At 40.5% G+C, this 13160-nt stretch overlaps 1 protein-coding gene across 18 annotated transcripts in view; it reads right to left on the bottom strand.

Annotated features, from left to right (window-relative positions):
* Positions 1-13160, bottom strand: part of SYNE1 (spectrin repeat containing nuclear envelope protein 1) — a 457069-nt gene that overhangs the window by 31515 nt on the left and 412394 nt on the right. For all 18 annotated transcript variants that reach the window (XM_032650735.1, XM_032650730.1, XM_032650734.1 and 15 more), the window contains 2 exons: positions 11265-11427; positions 427-614 (listed from right to left, as the gene is read on the bottom strand). In XM_032650735.1, the coding sequence (XP_032506626.1) occupies positions 427-614; positions 11265-11427 (351 nt within the window). The remainder of the gene's footprint in view (positions 1-426; positions 615-11264; positions 11428-13160) is intronic.

The raw sequence follows: 13160 nt of genomic DNA, 5'->3' as shown, positions 1-13160 counted from the left end.
CAAAGATTATGTGCCTGAAGTCACTGTGATAATTTTCTAACATAATCACTATTTTTTTTACCACCTTGAATTTCAAAGGGCTTAAAGATATGTCCTTTGTTTTATTATTTCCTTTTTCATGAAAGAATGTTAGTTTTCCAGAGCACCAATTCTGTAACATTATATTTGTTCAGCAAGGGCGTATTTTAATTTCTCTGAATTATATTTAAACTGTTAGGTCAGGTGTAACTTGGCTTGTTATATTTATATATGACCTTTATACGTACTTATTTTCCCAAGTAAATGGAGATGACGGTAACTTTGGGAAACCAAGGCTATTTTTGGACACTGCAACCAAAAGCAAATAGTGAACCGTAGACACTCTGGGTAAATTTTTTGTTTTTTTGGTCCTTCCTTTTTCGCAACTGTTTGCACAGCCCGGCTTACTTTAGCCTTCTTTCCATGGACACAGCACAGATATTTCTCCATCGCCGGTCCAGGTTACGCGTAGCCTGCTGGATGGAACCGCACTCGGCATCTGTGGCACAGGCATCACAGTCATGCAGGAGAACCTCGCACAGGTTGAGGACAGAGGCCACACCCGTGCTGTGTTTCTCTATGTCTCTCTGAAGCTCCTGCAGGGAAGGAGACATGCTTCATTCAAACGCTTGTGTACAGATGGGAGAGACCGCAGCAGTATATTCACTGACTCAGAAATGGTCAGGCAAAACCTCGACGAATATTTCATTTGCTTGAACGCGTGAAGTTTCTTCAAGTTCCTTTACAAAATACCGCAACCTCAGAAGTATGAGAAAATGAACCTAGAAATATTTTAGCTATGTGAGCAAAGCCAAAATATCAACTGAACAAATAAAAGCGACTACGTCAACTGTATTGAGTAAAATGAGCTTCTTTAGTGATAGAAAAATGAATCTTGCCCCAGTCTCTACTTCACAGATATATCCCTTCCATTCCAATCCACAGATCAATCAGTCAAAGGAATACATGTGTTCCTGTTAAGAGCTGGCACTCAAAAACTGCGATTTGATATCCAAAGATCTACAAACTGTTTTAAACAGTTAATGCCCCCATCGTTAAAAGGGACCATGGTTGAAGGGACCTAGGTCTTCCGTCATGTATGGCATCGTTATCAGCAGCAGCCTCCTCAGTGAGCAAATTTAAATGTAGGACAGAAATAGGAAGATATGAAATATGATAATAAAGTTCAATTTTTGTAATATTTTTATTTTCTATTTGTAGACCAGCAATTCCTGTGATAACTTCCATATAACTGAGAGGTTATGCAAGAGATTTGAAACGACAGTTTAGTGAAATAGAAATATTGCACAGAATTTATTTTCTTGTGTCTACGGAGTTTATGAAATCTCCAAAATTAATCAAAGGCACCGTTATTGCATTCAACAATAAGCTAGAGTTTGTATAGAAGATATTAGAACACGGTGTTAAGGAGAAAAACAGGAAGAAGAATATACATACAAGAATATAAATCCCAGCTACCTGAGTAAGTTGAGGAATTATCAAGAGAAAAGCTACGCAAATTCGAGAACTGTATAAAAGAAAAGGAAAATACATTGAGGACCTTGATGAATAGGGCAAGCAAAACATGACACCAACAGGCCTCCTTTTTAATAATGGAATACTCTGAGTAAATTGAGTTAAAAGCTCAACAGAAAAAATAATGCACATTTTGCATTTATATTCTATGCGGTTAATATGAAGATTTCACATGGTAGAACTCTGGGCAAATTCAATGCCTTGTTTATCATTCACCTGTTTATGAACACTTGGTTGTTTACATGTATTCACTTGTAAATAATGCTGCAATGAACATGGGGGTGGAGATATCTTCTTCAAGATAGTGATTTCATTTCCCTCAGATACATACAAAAGTGGAATTGCTGGAACATATGGTAGCTCTATTTTTAGTTTTTTGAAGAAAGTCCATACTCTTTTCCATAGTGGCTGCACCAACTTACATTCCCACCAACAGTGTACAAGGGTTCCATTTTCTCCAAATCCCTGTCAGTACTTTTTATCTCTTGTCTTTTGATAATAGCCATTTTAACAGGTGTGAGGTGATATATTATTATGGTTTTTATTTGCATTTCCATGATGATTAGTGATGCTGAGCATCTTTTCATGTACCTGTTGGCAATTTGACTATCTTCTTTGTAAAGATGTCTATTCAGGGCTTCCCTGATGGCGCAGTGGTTGAGAGTCTGCCTGCCGATGCAGGGGACACGGGTTCGTGCCCCAGTCCGGGAAGATCCCACATGCCGCGGAGCGGCTGGGCCCATGAGCCATGGCTGCTGAGCCTGTGCTCCGCAACGGGAGAGGCCACAACAGTGAGAGGCCCACGTACCGCAAAAAAAAAAAAAAAAAAAAAATTGTCTATTCAGGTCGTTTGCCCATTTTTAAATTGGATAATTTATTTTTTGCTATTCATTTGTAGGAATTCTTTGTATATTTTAGATATTAACCCCGATCAGATATGTGGTTTGCAAACATTTTCTCTCATTCCTAGTTTGCCTTTGCATTTGGTTGATCATTACTTTTGCTGTGCAGAAGCTTTATAGTTTGATTTAGTCCCACCTATTCATTTTTGTTTTTGTTGGTTGTGCTTTCAAAAATCACTGCCCAAGACCAATGTCAAGAAGCCTTTTCCCTATGTTTTGCTCTAGGTTTCAGGTCTTAAATTTAAGTCTTTAATCCATTTCAAGTTAATTTTTCTAAGCTGTGTAAAATAGAGGTCTAGTTTAACTCTTTTGCATGTGAATATCCAGTTTTTCCAACACAATATTTTGAAAAAACTACCTTTTCCCCATCGAGTATTCTTATTAGTCAAATATTACTTGACTGTGTATGTGTGGGTTTATTTCTGGGCTCTCTATTCTGTTCCACTGGTCTATGTGTCTGTTTTTATGCCAGTACCATATTGTTTTGATTACTATAGTTTTGAAATATAATTTGAAAGCATAAAGTATGATGCCTCCAGCTTTGTTCTTCTTTCTCAGGACTGCTTTGGCTATTAGGGGTCTTTTTTGGTTCCATATGACTTTTAGGATTTTTTTCTATTTCTGTAAAAAGTGCCATTGGAATCTTGACAGGGATTGAATTGAATCTATACATTGCTTTGGTTGTATGCACATTTTAACAATATTAATTCTTCCAATACATGGAATATCTTTCCATTTATTTGTGTTTTATTCAATGTCTTTCATCAATGTCTTATAGTGTCAAGAGTACAGATTTTTCACCTCCTTGGTTGAATTTATTCCTAAGTATTTTACTGTTTTTACTGTTATTGTAAATAGGATTGTTTTCGTTGTTTATTTTCCAGATACTTCATTGTTAGTGTATGGAAACACAGTGATGTTTGTATGTTAAATTTGTATGCTACAACTTTCCTGAATTTATTAGTTATAAAAGTCTTCTGGTGGAGTCTTTAGGATTTTTCTATATATAAGACCATGTCACCTGCAAACAGAGACAATTTTTACATCTTCCTTTCTGAGCTGGATGTCTTTTATTTCTTTTTCTTGTCTGAGTTCTCTGGCTGGGCCTTCTAGTGCTATGCTGAATAGAATTGGTGAGAGTGGGTACCCTTGTCTTGTTTCTGATCTTAGAGGAAAAGATTTCAATCTTTCACCACTGAGTATGTTAGCTGTGGGTGTATCATATATGTCCTTTATTATGTTGGGGTCCATTCCTTCTGCACCCAATTTGTTGAGAGTTATTATCATTTGAATTTTGTCAAATGCTTTCTCTGCATCTATTGTGATGATCGTATGATTTTTATCTTTCATTTTAGTAATGTAATGTATTACATTTACTGATTTGCACATGTTGAATCATTCTTACATTCCAGAATGAATCCAACTTAATCACAGTGTATAATCCTTTTAATGTGCTGATGAATTTGGTTTGCCAGTACTTTGTTGAGAATTTTTGCATCGATATTCTTCAGGCATATTGGTTGATAGTTTTCTTTTCCTATGGGGTCCTTATCTGGCTTCAGTATCAGGGTAATGTTGGCCTCATAAAACGAGTTTGAGAATGTTCTTTTCCCTTCAATTTGTTGGAAGAGTGAGATGAGTTGGCTGTAAATGTTTGGTAGAGTTCACCTATGAAACCATCTGGTCTTGGACTTTTCTTTGTTGGGAGGTTTTTAATTATTGATTCCACCTCCTTCCATTATTGATCTGCTCAGATTTTCTGTTTCTTCATGATTCAATATTGGTAGGTTGTATGCTTCTAGGAATTATCCACTTCTCCTAGGTTGTCCAAATTGTTGGCTTATAATAGTTCAGAGTAGTCTCTTATGATCCTTGGTATTTCTTGTAATGTGCCCATTTTCATTTATAATTTTAATTTATTTTGGTCCTCTCTCTTTTTTAATTGATTACTCTAGCTAAAAGTTTGTCAATTTTGTTTATAATTCAAAGAACCAACTCAGTTTCGTTCATCTTTTCTGTTGTTTTCCTATTCTGTATTTCATTATTTCTGCTCTACTCTTTTATGATTTCCTTCCTTTTGCCAACTTTGGGCTTAGTTTTTTCATTTTTTTTCTAGTTCCTTGAGGTATAAAGTTAGGTTGTTTATTTGAGATCCTTATTTTTTCTTAATGGAAGCATTTATCACTATAAACTTTTCTCCTAGAACTGCTTTTGCTGCATCCCATACGTTTTGGTATGCTGGGTTCCTTTTTTTGTTTATCTCCAGATATTTTTTTACTTCTCTTTTGATTTCTTCTTGGATCCACTGGTTGTTCAGGAGTGTGTTGTTTAATTTCCATGTATTTGTTAATTTTCCAGCTTTCTTCCTGTTATTGATTTCTAGTCTCACATCATTGTGGCTGGAAAAGATACTTGATGTAACGTCCATTTTCTTGCATTTATTAAGACTAGTTTTGTGATCTAACATATAATCTCTCCTGGAAAACGTTCCGTGCTCTGAGGTTGGGGTGGGCCTGGGGGTGCTGCTGGCTGGGCCCTACAGTCACCTCTGACTGGGAGGTCACAGGGTACGTCCCCTGGCAGGGCAGTGACACTGGTTGGACCCTGTGATTGGGCAAGGCTACAAGCTGGTCTCTGCAATTGGCCTTTTTTAAAAAATTTATTTATTTATTATTTATTTAATTTCTTTTTGGCTGTGTCGGGTCTTAGCTGCGGCACGTGGGATCTTTCGTTGTGGTGTGTGGGCTTCTCTCTGGTTGTGGCGCACAGGATCCAGAGCACGTGGGCTCTGTAGTTTGTGGCACGTGGGCTCTCTAGCTGAGGTGCGCAAGCTCAGTAGCTGTGGAGCGCGGGCTTAGTTGCCCTGCGGCATGTGGGATCTTAGTTCCCTGACCAGGGGTCGAACTCGCGTCCCCTGCATTGGAAGGCAGATGCTTTACCACTGGACCACCAGGGACGTCTCACTGAAATTGCTCTTGATGGGGTCTCAGGCTGTGCTTCCAGACCAGAAGGTGCTGCTGGCTGGACTCTGTGTTCAGGTGAGGCCTCAGGCTGTGCTCTGTGATCATGCAGGGCTGCAGGCTGTGCCTTGGAGTTGGGCAGGGCCACAGTCTAGGCTTTGCCATCAGGTAGACCACTGGCTGTGCTCCCCCGTTGGGCAAGATTACTGGTCAGGCTCTCTGGTTAGGAGAGCCTGCCAGCTGAATCCCACGGTGAGTGGGCCTAGAGACTGTGCTCCATGGTCTAGCTGGGTTGTCGTCTAAGCTTTCTTCTTGGGTGGGGTCGCAGGCTATGCTTGGTAATTGGACGGGGTCACTGGCTGGGCTTCCTGACCAGGCAAGGTTGCAGGCTATGTTCAGTAATCAGACAAGGCCCTTGGGTGGACTCCACCACTGAGCAGAGTTGTAGTCTGGGCTCCATGGCTGGGTGTGGTTGTAGGCTGGGCTCTGAGGATGCCTACGGTCACTGTTCAGGCTCCTTGGTTATGCAAGGCCAGAGGCTATGCTCAACAGTTGGTAGGGCTTCTGGCTTGGCTCCCCGCCCAAGCAGGGCTGTTGGATGCGCTCCATGGCTGCCTGGATTCTCTGGCCAGGCTTCCTGGTGGGGGGGTACGGAGACTGTGCTCAGCTGTTGGGTGGGGCTGGGAATCTGCCTCCCTGCCCAGGCCGGGGGGTAGAAAGAGCTCCAAGGCCTGTAATGCCAGTTGTCCGGGGACCCAAATGAAGCAGAGCTGCTGAGTTTGCAGGCTGGACGGGGCCACTGGCTGGTCTCTGCTGATGAGCAGAGACGCTGGCTGGCATCTCCGCTTGGGTGCAGCTGCAAGCAGGAATGCAGCCCACCAAGATCTGAGTGCAGGTGCTGGAAGCCCCACACCCCTTCTCCATCTCTATCTGATCCCCCGTGACTGAGCCTCATCGATTTCCTTAGTGATCCCCATGAAGAGAGACCCAAGTGGGCCTCGTGGGAAGCGTCATACGATACTGGGGGAGCTGGGTGTCCACTTTGGCCTCTCTCTTTTTTTTTAATTTTCGGCCGTGCCCCATGGCTTGCAGGATCTTAGTTCCCTGACTAGGGATTGAACCTGGGTCCCTGGCAGTGAGAGTATGGAGTCCTAACTACTGGACGGCCAGGGAATTCCCCACCTTGGCCTCTCTTTTCCAACTGGAGAAACCACAGGCTGGAGAGCTCTGGTGCGGTGCTGTGCCAGCCTGGGGCAGGCGATGTGGGCAGAGTGCAGCCACTCCTCTCACCTTCTAACGTGGTCCTTCCCGGTCTCTGATGTCCAAGGGCTGCTGCAGCCTCACCCTGGGTTCTGGGATTTTCACAATGGTGTCCTGTCTATGGATAGTTGCTTGCTGGTCTTCTTGTGATGGGGACTTAAGTCAGGAATGGCTTATGCCACCGTCTTGGTGACATCACTCCTCCATATACTTTTGAATCTCTCTCAGAGGGGAGACTCATAAGGGGAAACCACTGTGGAAACCAGCGATGGCGTGTGAAACCCAGAACTCTAATTGATGGACTGTTGGAGGCTCAGTGTGGACACCTCTGACCGACCCAGTCATGGGGGCCCCCCAGTTTGGTGAGATTTACCTCCAGGAGCTTGACCAGGTTAACACAGTAAACACTGGAGAAAAGTCCCCCTCCCTGTGCTTCTGCTCAGAAGTTTTTGTTCAGATCAATATATAAAATAAGGCTTGAGGGGGTCTTATAATTATATAAGTACACAAATACAGATCACAATTTTAGTCTCAGCTTTAACTTCCATTGGTGATGGCCTCAAATTGTCACATAGTGTCACTGGATTCATTCTTTTTCATTTATACCATAAAGAAATCTGACAAAACATTCTCTGAAGCCATCTCAAGTCTATATATACTTCTGCCCAATTAAATCTATAAGAATTAAGTACATTGGCAAGAGAGACATACAGAAACTCCACATAGGGAAATAGAAGACGATGTATTTTTTACCAATTTAATCTGTCCATTTAAATATTTGTCAGAATTTTTCCCTTTTGGAGACAGATTACTGTTTATCTGTCTTTTCAAACATGGATCCCCAAATGCTACAATTTTTACAAAATCATGGTCAAACAATTTCCATAAAGGAAACTAGTAAATATAATATGATTAAAATAAAATTTGCTAAGTGCCCACTTTATGCTGGGCACTGTGCTAAGTGCTTTTCTTGTTAACCTTTTACAATAACTTGGGGAGCCTTGTACTCATTATCAGCAACCTATATGTTAGGAAGCTGAGGGTTAAGAGTTCATTACTTGGCTCTGGTTCACACAGAAAAGTGGTGAGGCCAGGACTGGAATCCAGAAAGTCTTCAATTTTAACTACTGGTGTACAGGTTTTTTTTTAACCTTTAAATTTTAATTAAAAGGCTATATGAACATTTATTAATATATTAAAAAGTCAAAAACGACTACTAAGCTTCCAGTGAAGTAGTACCCTTTTCATTTCACTCCTGATTCTTCTCCAGAAACAACCATTTCCATCTCCTGTAGCTCTGTCTTCTGGTTTTTACTTCTGTTTTTCTAAGTAACATGTTTATATTGCTATTTCTTGATTTTTAAATGTTAGACATTATCAGTGCTTCTACAGCAGAGAAGGAATAAACTTCTACATGACTCACGGGGCTCCAATGACTATTTTAGCACCTCTTATAGCTAGAGCAATAATCACGTCTTTGCATGATTATGGTGTTTTAATACTTTTCACATTTAAGCAACAAAATATGCTATGGTTATATTTCTTCTCTTACATAACTTTTTGTTTTTCTAAAATCAATAGTTCTCTATCTCTCTCTCTCTCCCTCGCTCTCTTTTTCTCTTTAAAATATGACCCAGCAATTCCACTACTGGGCATATACCCAGAGAAAACCATGATTCAAAAAGACACATGCACCCTAATGTTCACTGCAGCACTGTTTACAACAGCCAGGTCATGGAAGCAACCTAAATGTCCATCAATAGAGAAATGGATAAAGAAGATGTGGTACATATATACGATGGAATATTACTCAGTCATGAAAAAAGAACAAAATTGGGTCATTTGTAGAGACATGGCTGGACCTAGAGACGGTCATACAGAGTTAAGTAAGTCAGAAGAGAAAAACAAATATCATATATTAATGCATATATGTGGAATCTGAAAATATGGTTATGGATGATCTTATTTACAAAGCAGCAATAGAGACACAGATGTAGAGAACAAAAACGTATGGATACCAGGGTGGAAGAGGGGGTGTGTGGGAGGAATTGGGAGATTGGGATTGACATATGTACACTATTGATACTATGCATAAAATAGATAACTAATGAGAATATACTGTATAGCTCAGGGAACTCTACTCTATGCTCTTGTGGTGACCTAAATGAGAAGGAAATCCAAAAAGGAGGGGATAGATGTATACGTATAGCTGATTCACTTTGCTGTACAGTATGAACTAATGGAATACTGTACAGCAACTATACTCTAATAAAAAAAAATTTATATTGCTAACTGCTATTCTTTCTCGTATGGTGCTAATAAAGCTCCTTCCGGTATGGTTAAGCCCATCAGGTCATCTGGTTCAACTATTTCTTCCTTGGAGATATTCCTCTTAGAGCACCCAGACTCCCTGCTCCTGTCTGGACAGGCTCTTCCTAGGTTGCAGTACCATTGTCATTTGGGACTTCCCTTTAACCATCATCCTGGGGACTTCCTTCTCCTGGGTTGAATATTATTTTTCCTCTCATTTCAGTATATGGAGCATATCTTTCATTAGCTTCTTGTGAATGTGTGCACAGAAGGTAAATATTTTATATATGAAATGGCAGATATATTATTCTAAATCATAAAAAATTTTCTCAGCTTTTTGAAGGCATTCCGTCATTGTCTACTAGCTTCCATCCTTGTTTTGGAGAAATCCAACTTTTTCATCTTGGAAGCTTAAAATCTTCTTTTATCCCCCATGTTCTGAAATTTCATTATAGCTTTGTTTTTAATTTTCCTGGGCACCTGTAGGGTTTGTGTTCTAGAAGTGTGTAAATTTTCAATTTGGGAATGCTTTTTCTGCATTACTCCTTTGGTAATTTCTTCCTTTCCACTTTATTTTGGGGGCAGGGGGACTTTTACAGAGTAACTGAATTGGATTTTGAAACTCACGTGTAAATCCTGGCTGCAGCATAAGCCTGGCTAGTGACCTCATGAGAGGCGATGCTGCGGGGTTTGGCACAGTCTTTCCCTTAATCCCTCTGTTTTTAACAGAGTGGCTCCAGCACAGATGGCGCCCTGTGTCATCGAATCCCAAGTCCCTCTGGATGGCCTTCTCCAGAGAGTCAACAAAGCAGAGCTGCCTGACTAGCTGGGCTTAGGGGAAATCTGCTCATCTCACCACTCCTTTCTCAGACTTTCACGCCATTTTCCCTTTAAAGTCCCACAGACTTGATAGCCCCACTTCCTGGGTGAGCGTTTTGGGAACTCTGTGGCGTGAATCAGCTTTCTCCATCCTCCACTCTGCTAACACCATCACTGTTCATCTGTCTGCTTTCCACCTTCCAAATTCTCTCGGATGTCTGGCAGCTCTATCATCTTCTCTTCTGTTCTTTTTGCCATCGTAGGTTTTGACCTTTTATTTGATGAGGGTTTTAGTAGTGGCTGCAACTACGGATGTGTATAATCAATTTCCCATACTTAACTAGATACTGTTTTGATTTTCTTACATTTGCCAAATTACAATACTGGTCATTAGCATTTTAACTCTTGTCACATGTAGATATCATTACCATGTTCTCCAGGAGAATGTGGGGGAGCTGGAGGTCAACCACAACCCCCAGAGTTAATCATCAGAATTTCAAACATCAGAGAGTCCATCAGAGGGTTTTAATCTTACAGAAAATTGAAAAATGTCCTGCTAACAATTTCTTTAAAAATAAATGCTAATTTAAACATCCAACACCTAAAAACTGTATTTTAATAACTGTTCTCTTTGTAAAATAAAATACATAAACTACTTCATAGGACTAAAGAAATAGGTCTGTTTATACATTTTTTTAAAGTTAAGCAACTTGAATATAATGGCTTAATGTAATGGAAGTAACCAGAGCACAGGCCAAATTTTCAAGGACAATCTAAAGGCATGAAGTAGCAATACTTCTTATGGGGGATTTATGGTGTTTATTACTGACAGCTGGAGTCTACTGTGCTGAGTAAGAATAAGCAAGGGGAGTGGGAAGTGAAAATCCCTTCTGTACGTATTTTTCAGGGTCACCCTCTTTTGCTTTGCTGGGTTGTGTATTGTGCTTTATTTGCTACACACGTGAAGATGACATTACAGTATATGGTCTGCAGGTCATGCAATCCTCCTTGCAAAAGAAAATTATGTTAGACTCTAAAAACTCTAAGTATGCACTGTGATCTTTCTCCAAAGGCTGTATGCAGAAAAAAGAAAAAGGCTCGTTTCTAAGTCCATGGTTGTGAGTTAGCGACCCACAAATAAATAAACAAAACTGTCAGCACTGGTCTGGATACATTATTGCAGCTCAACCTAACCTACCATCTTAGGATGGCTTCTTGGCAGACCAGTGACATTAACCCTACGATGGCAGACCTTCTTAAGAGTCAACTTCGTGAGGAGATGGAACCTATTTGCCCCAAACACCTCTCTAGCCAATGCCTTCCCTTTCTCACCAGTCCTGCCCAGCTTCCTCCAGATTTTCCATCCCAATTCACCATCTCACAATCATGTCTCTATTCTGGCCAGGAGGACAGATTTTCAAGAACCTATTAAGTTTCCTTCCATTGTTTTACATTTTACCTGCTGCTTGTTAAGCTTTTTCTGTATTTCTTCTGAGTCACAGGAATCGTAGACGATCGGCTTGGCCAGCTCTGACTCTATGTGGGCCAGCCACGTTCTCAGGCTGCTCATGTTTTTATCCAGCTGCTGTACAGCGACCAGGGTCTCCTTCAGCTTCTTTACCCTGTGGGCAGAGAAGGAGAGACATCAACTTCAGTGAGAGGCTTCACTCATGTTTCCCTCATGAGCAGAAGCCAGCACTGGGTCTAAAGCCAGAGTCCAGCCTGGCTCAGCCACCTACTAGCTGTGTGACTGTGGGCAGCTGTTCACCCCTCCTGTGTCTCTGTTTCTTTGTCTATAAAATGGAAATGAAGTAAGAGTACTTGTGAGATTTAAATGAGGTGAATGACAGAGGGTGCCAGTACATGGGAAACATTAAAAAAATATCAACCATGGTTATACTCAGCACAGCTATACTAATATAACAGTGATAGAAGCCTCATGGCTGTCATAGAAATTATTACTTTCACAAATAATATAATCTATACTACTTGACTTTTGCAAATAATATAATTTATACTACTATGAAGAATAACTGGGAGGAAAAAGTTAACCTTTCCAATGGATTGTCACCAAACAGATTACACACATCCATGGTTCTAATCACTTCACCCCCTGTGGGATGTATTTCAGCAATATTGTGGCAGAAACTCAGTCAAAAAGAAAGCATACTGAAGATAAAACTGTCAGTGAGATATCACATGCACTTAAGCAATTTGAGCTTTAATGATGCCATATCACGTTAAAGGTAACTAAGAACCTGTTGGATTGTAAGTGGCAGAGGGCAGGTACCCAATCTTCCACCTGAAGAGCCTAATTCAGTATAGTATTCACTACATAGCATGCTTAAAAAATAACGACAAATAACTATTCTCCCATTCTCGCCAGGAAGGAGTAAAAACTCATTCCTTTAAGAATTGTCATTTCTCTAACAATCACCCGTGGACACTTTAAATGTTAAGATGCCAGAAAGACAAAAGAAATCAGATGTGATTATTTTCTTAATAAAATGTACAATCTGACCAGAAATCTGAACATGGAAAAAATGAAATATAACAAAGTGTGGTAAGAACTAAACTAAAGAAGTGAACGAAGTCTCTGGCTAATAAATAAAGAGTGATCAATTCTGTCTGGCCATGTTCAGTAATCATTCATTCATTTACCATTTGTTCATTTCTTTATTCCTCCTACCAACATGTATGGTGCTAGGTGACAGATAAACAGTGATGACTAAAGCTTCATCCTTGCCTTTGAGGAGCTTAGACTTTGAGGAAAGAAGGAAAGTGAAGAAATGACATGTGAGCTGCATCTTGAGAGGTGGATACAAGCCAAGCAGAACATTTCTGGCCTAGGAAACAATGAAGAAGAGCAGAGATTGTGAAGATAAATAGTGTCATAATGCCAAGGAGATCAGTGGTGGACGCACGGGGAAGAGAAACAGGAAAGACAGAAGTGGTCAGAGGAAGAGGTAAGACTGATGGGTGGATGGGAGCAAGATTATAACACTCCCACAGTGACATGACAATGGATTTGTATGTAGTTTCAGAGATAAACAAGAACTTTCCCAAGATCTATTAGCAGAGGAATGTTAAGATGAGTTTTGATTCTGAGTGCGTAAGTCTGAGGCAAGGCTGTGGTAAGAGCTCATTCAGGAAGTACACAGTCCAAGCAGTTTGCATCAAAAGCCTACACCTGGAAACAGTGGGGATAGAGTTGAGGAGTGGATTGCTAAATTCACGAAGCGACATGACGTGAGGCAGAAGGAGTTAAGAAATGATGTCTTTTCCAGTTGGGTGACTAGATAGATGCTGCTGCCTCAGAGGACACAGGAATGAGGAGCAAGTTCTTGGGATTAAT

This window comes from Phocoena sinus, chromosome 12, assembly GCF_008692025.1.
Source record: "Phocoena sinus isolate mPhoSin1 chromosome 12, mPhoSin1.pri, whole genome shotgun sequence".
Classification (NCBI taxonomy): domain Eukaryota; kingdom Metazoa; phylum Chordata; class Mammalia; order Artiodactyla; family Phocoenidae; genus Phocoena; species Phocoena sinus.
Note: the sequence above shows the minus strand (reverse complement) of the source record. Positions and strands in the feature narration are given on the sequence as shown.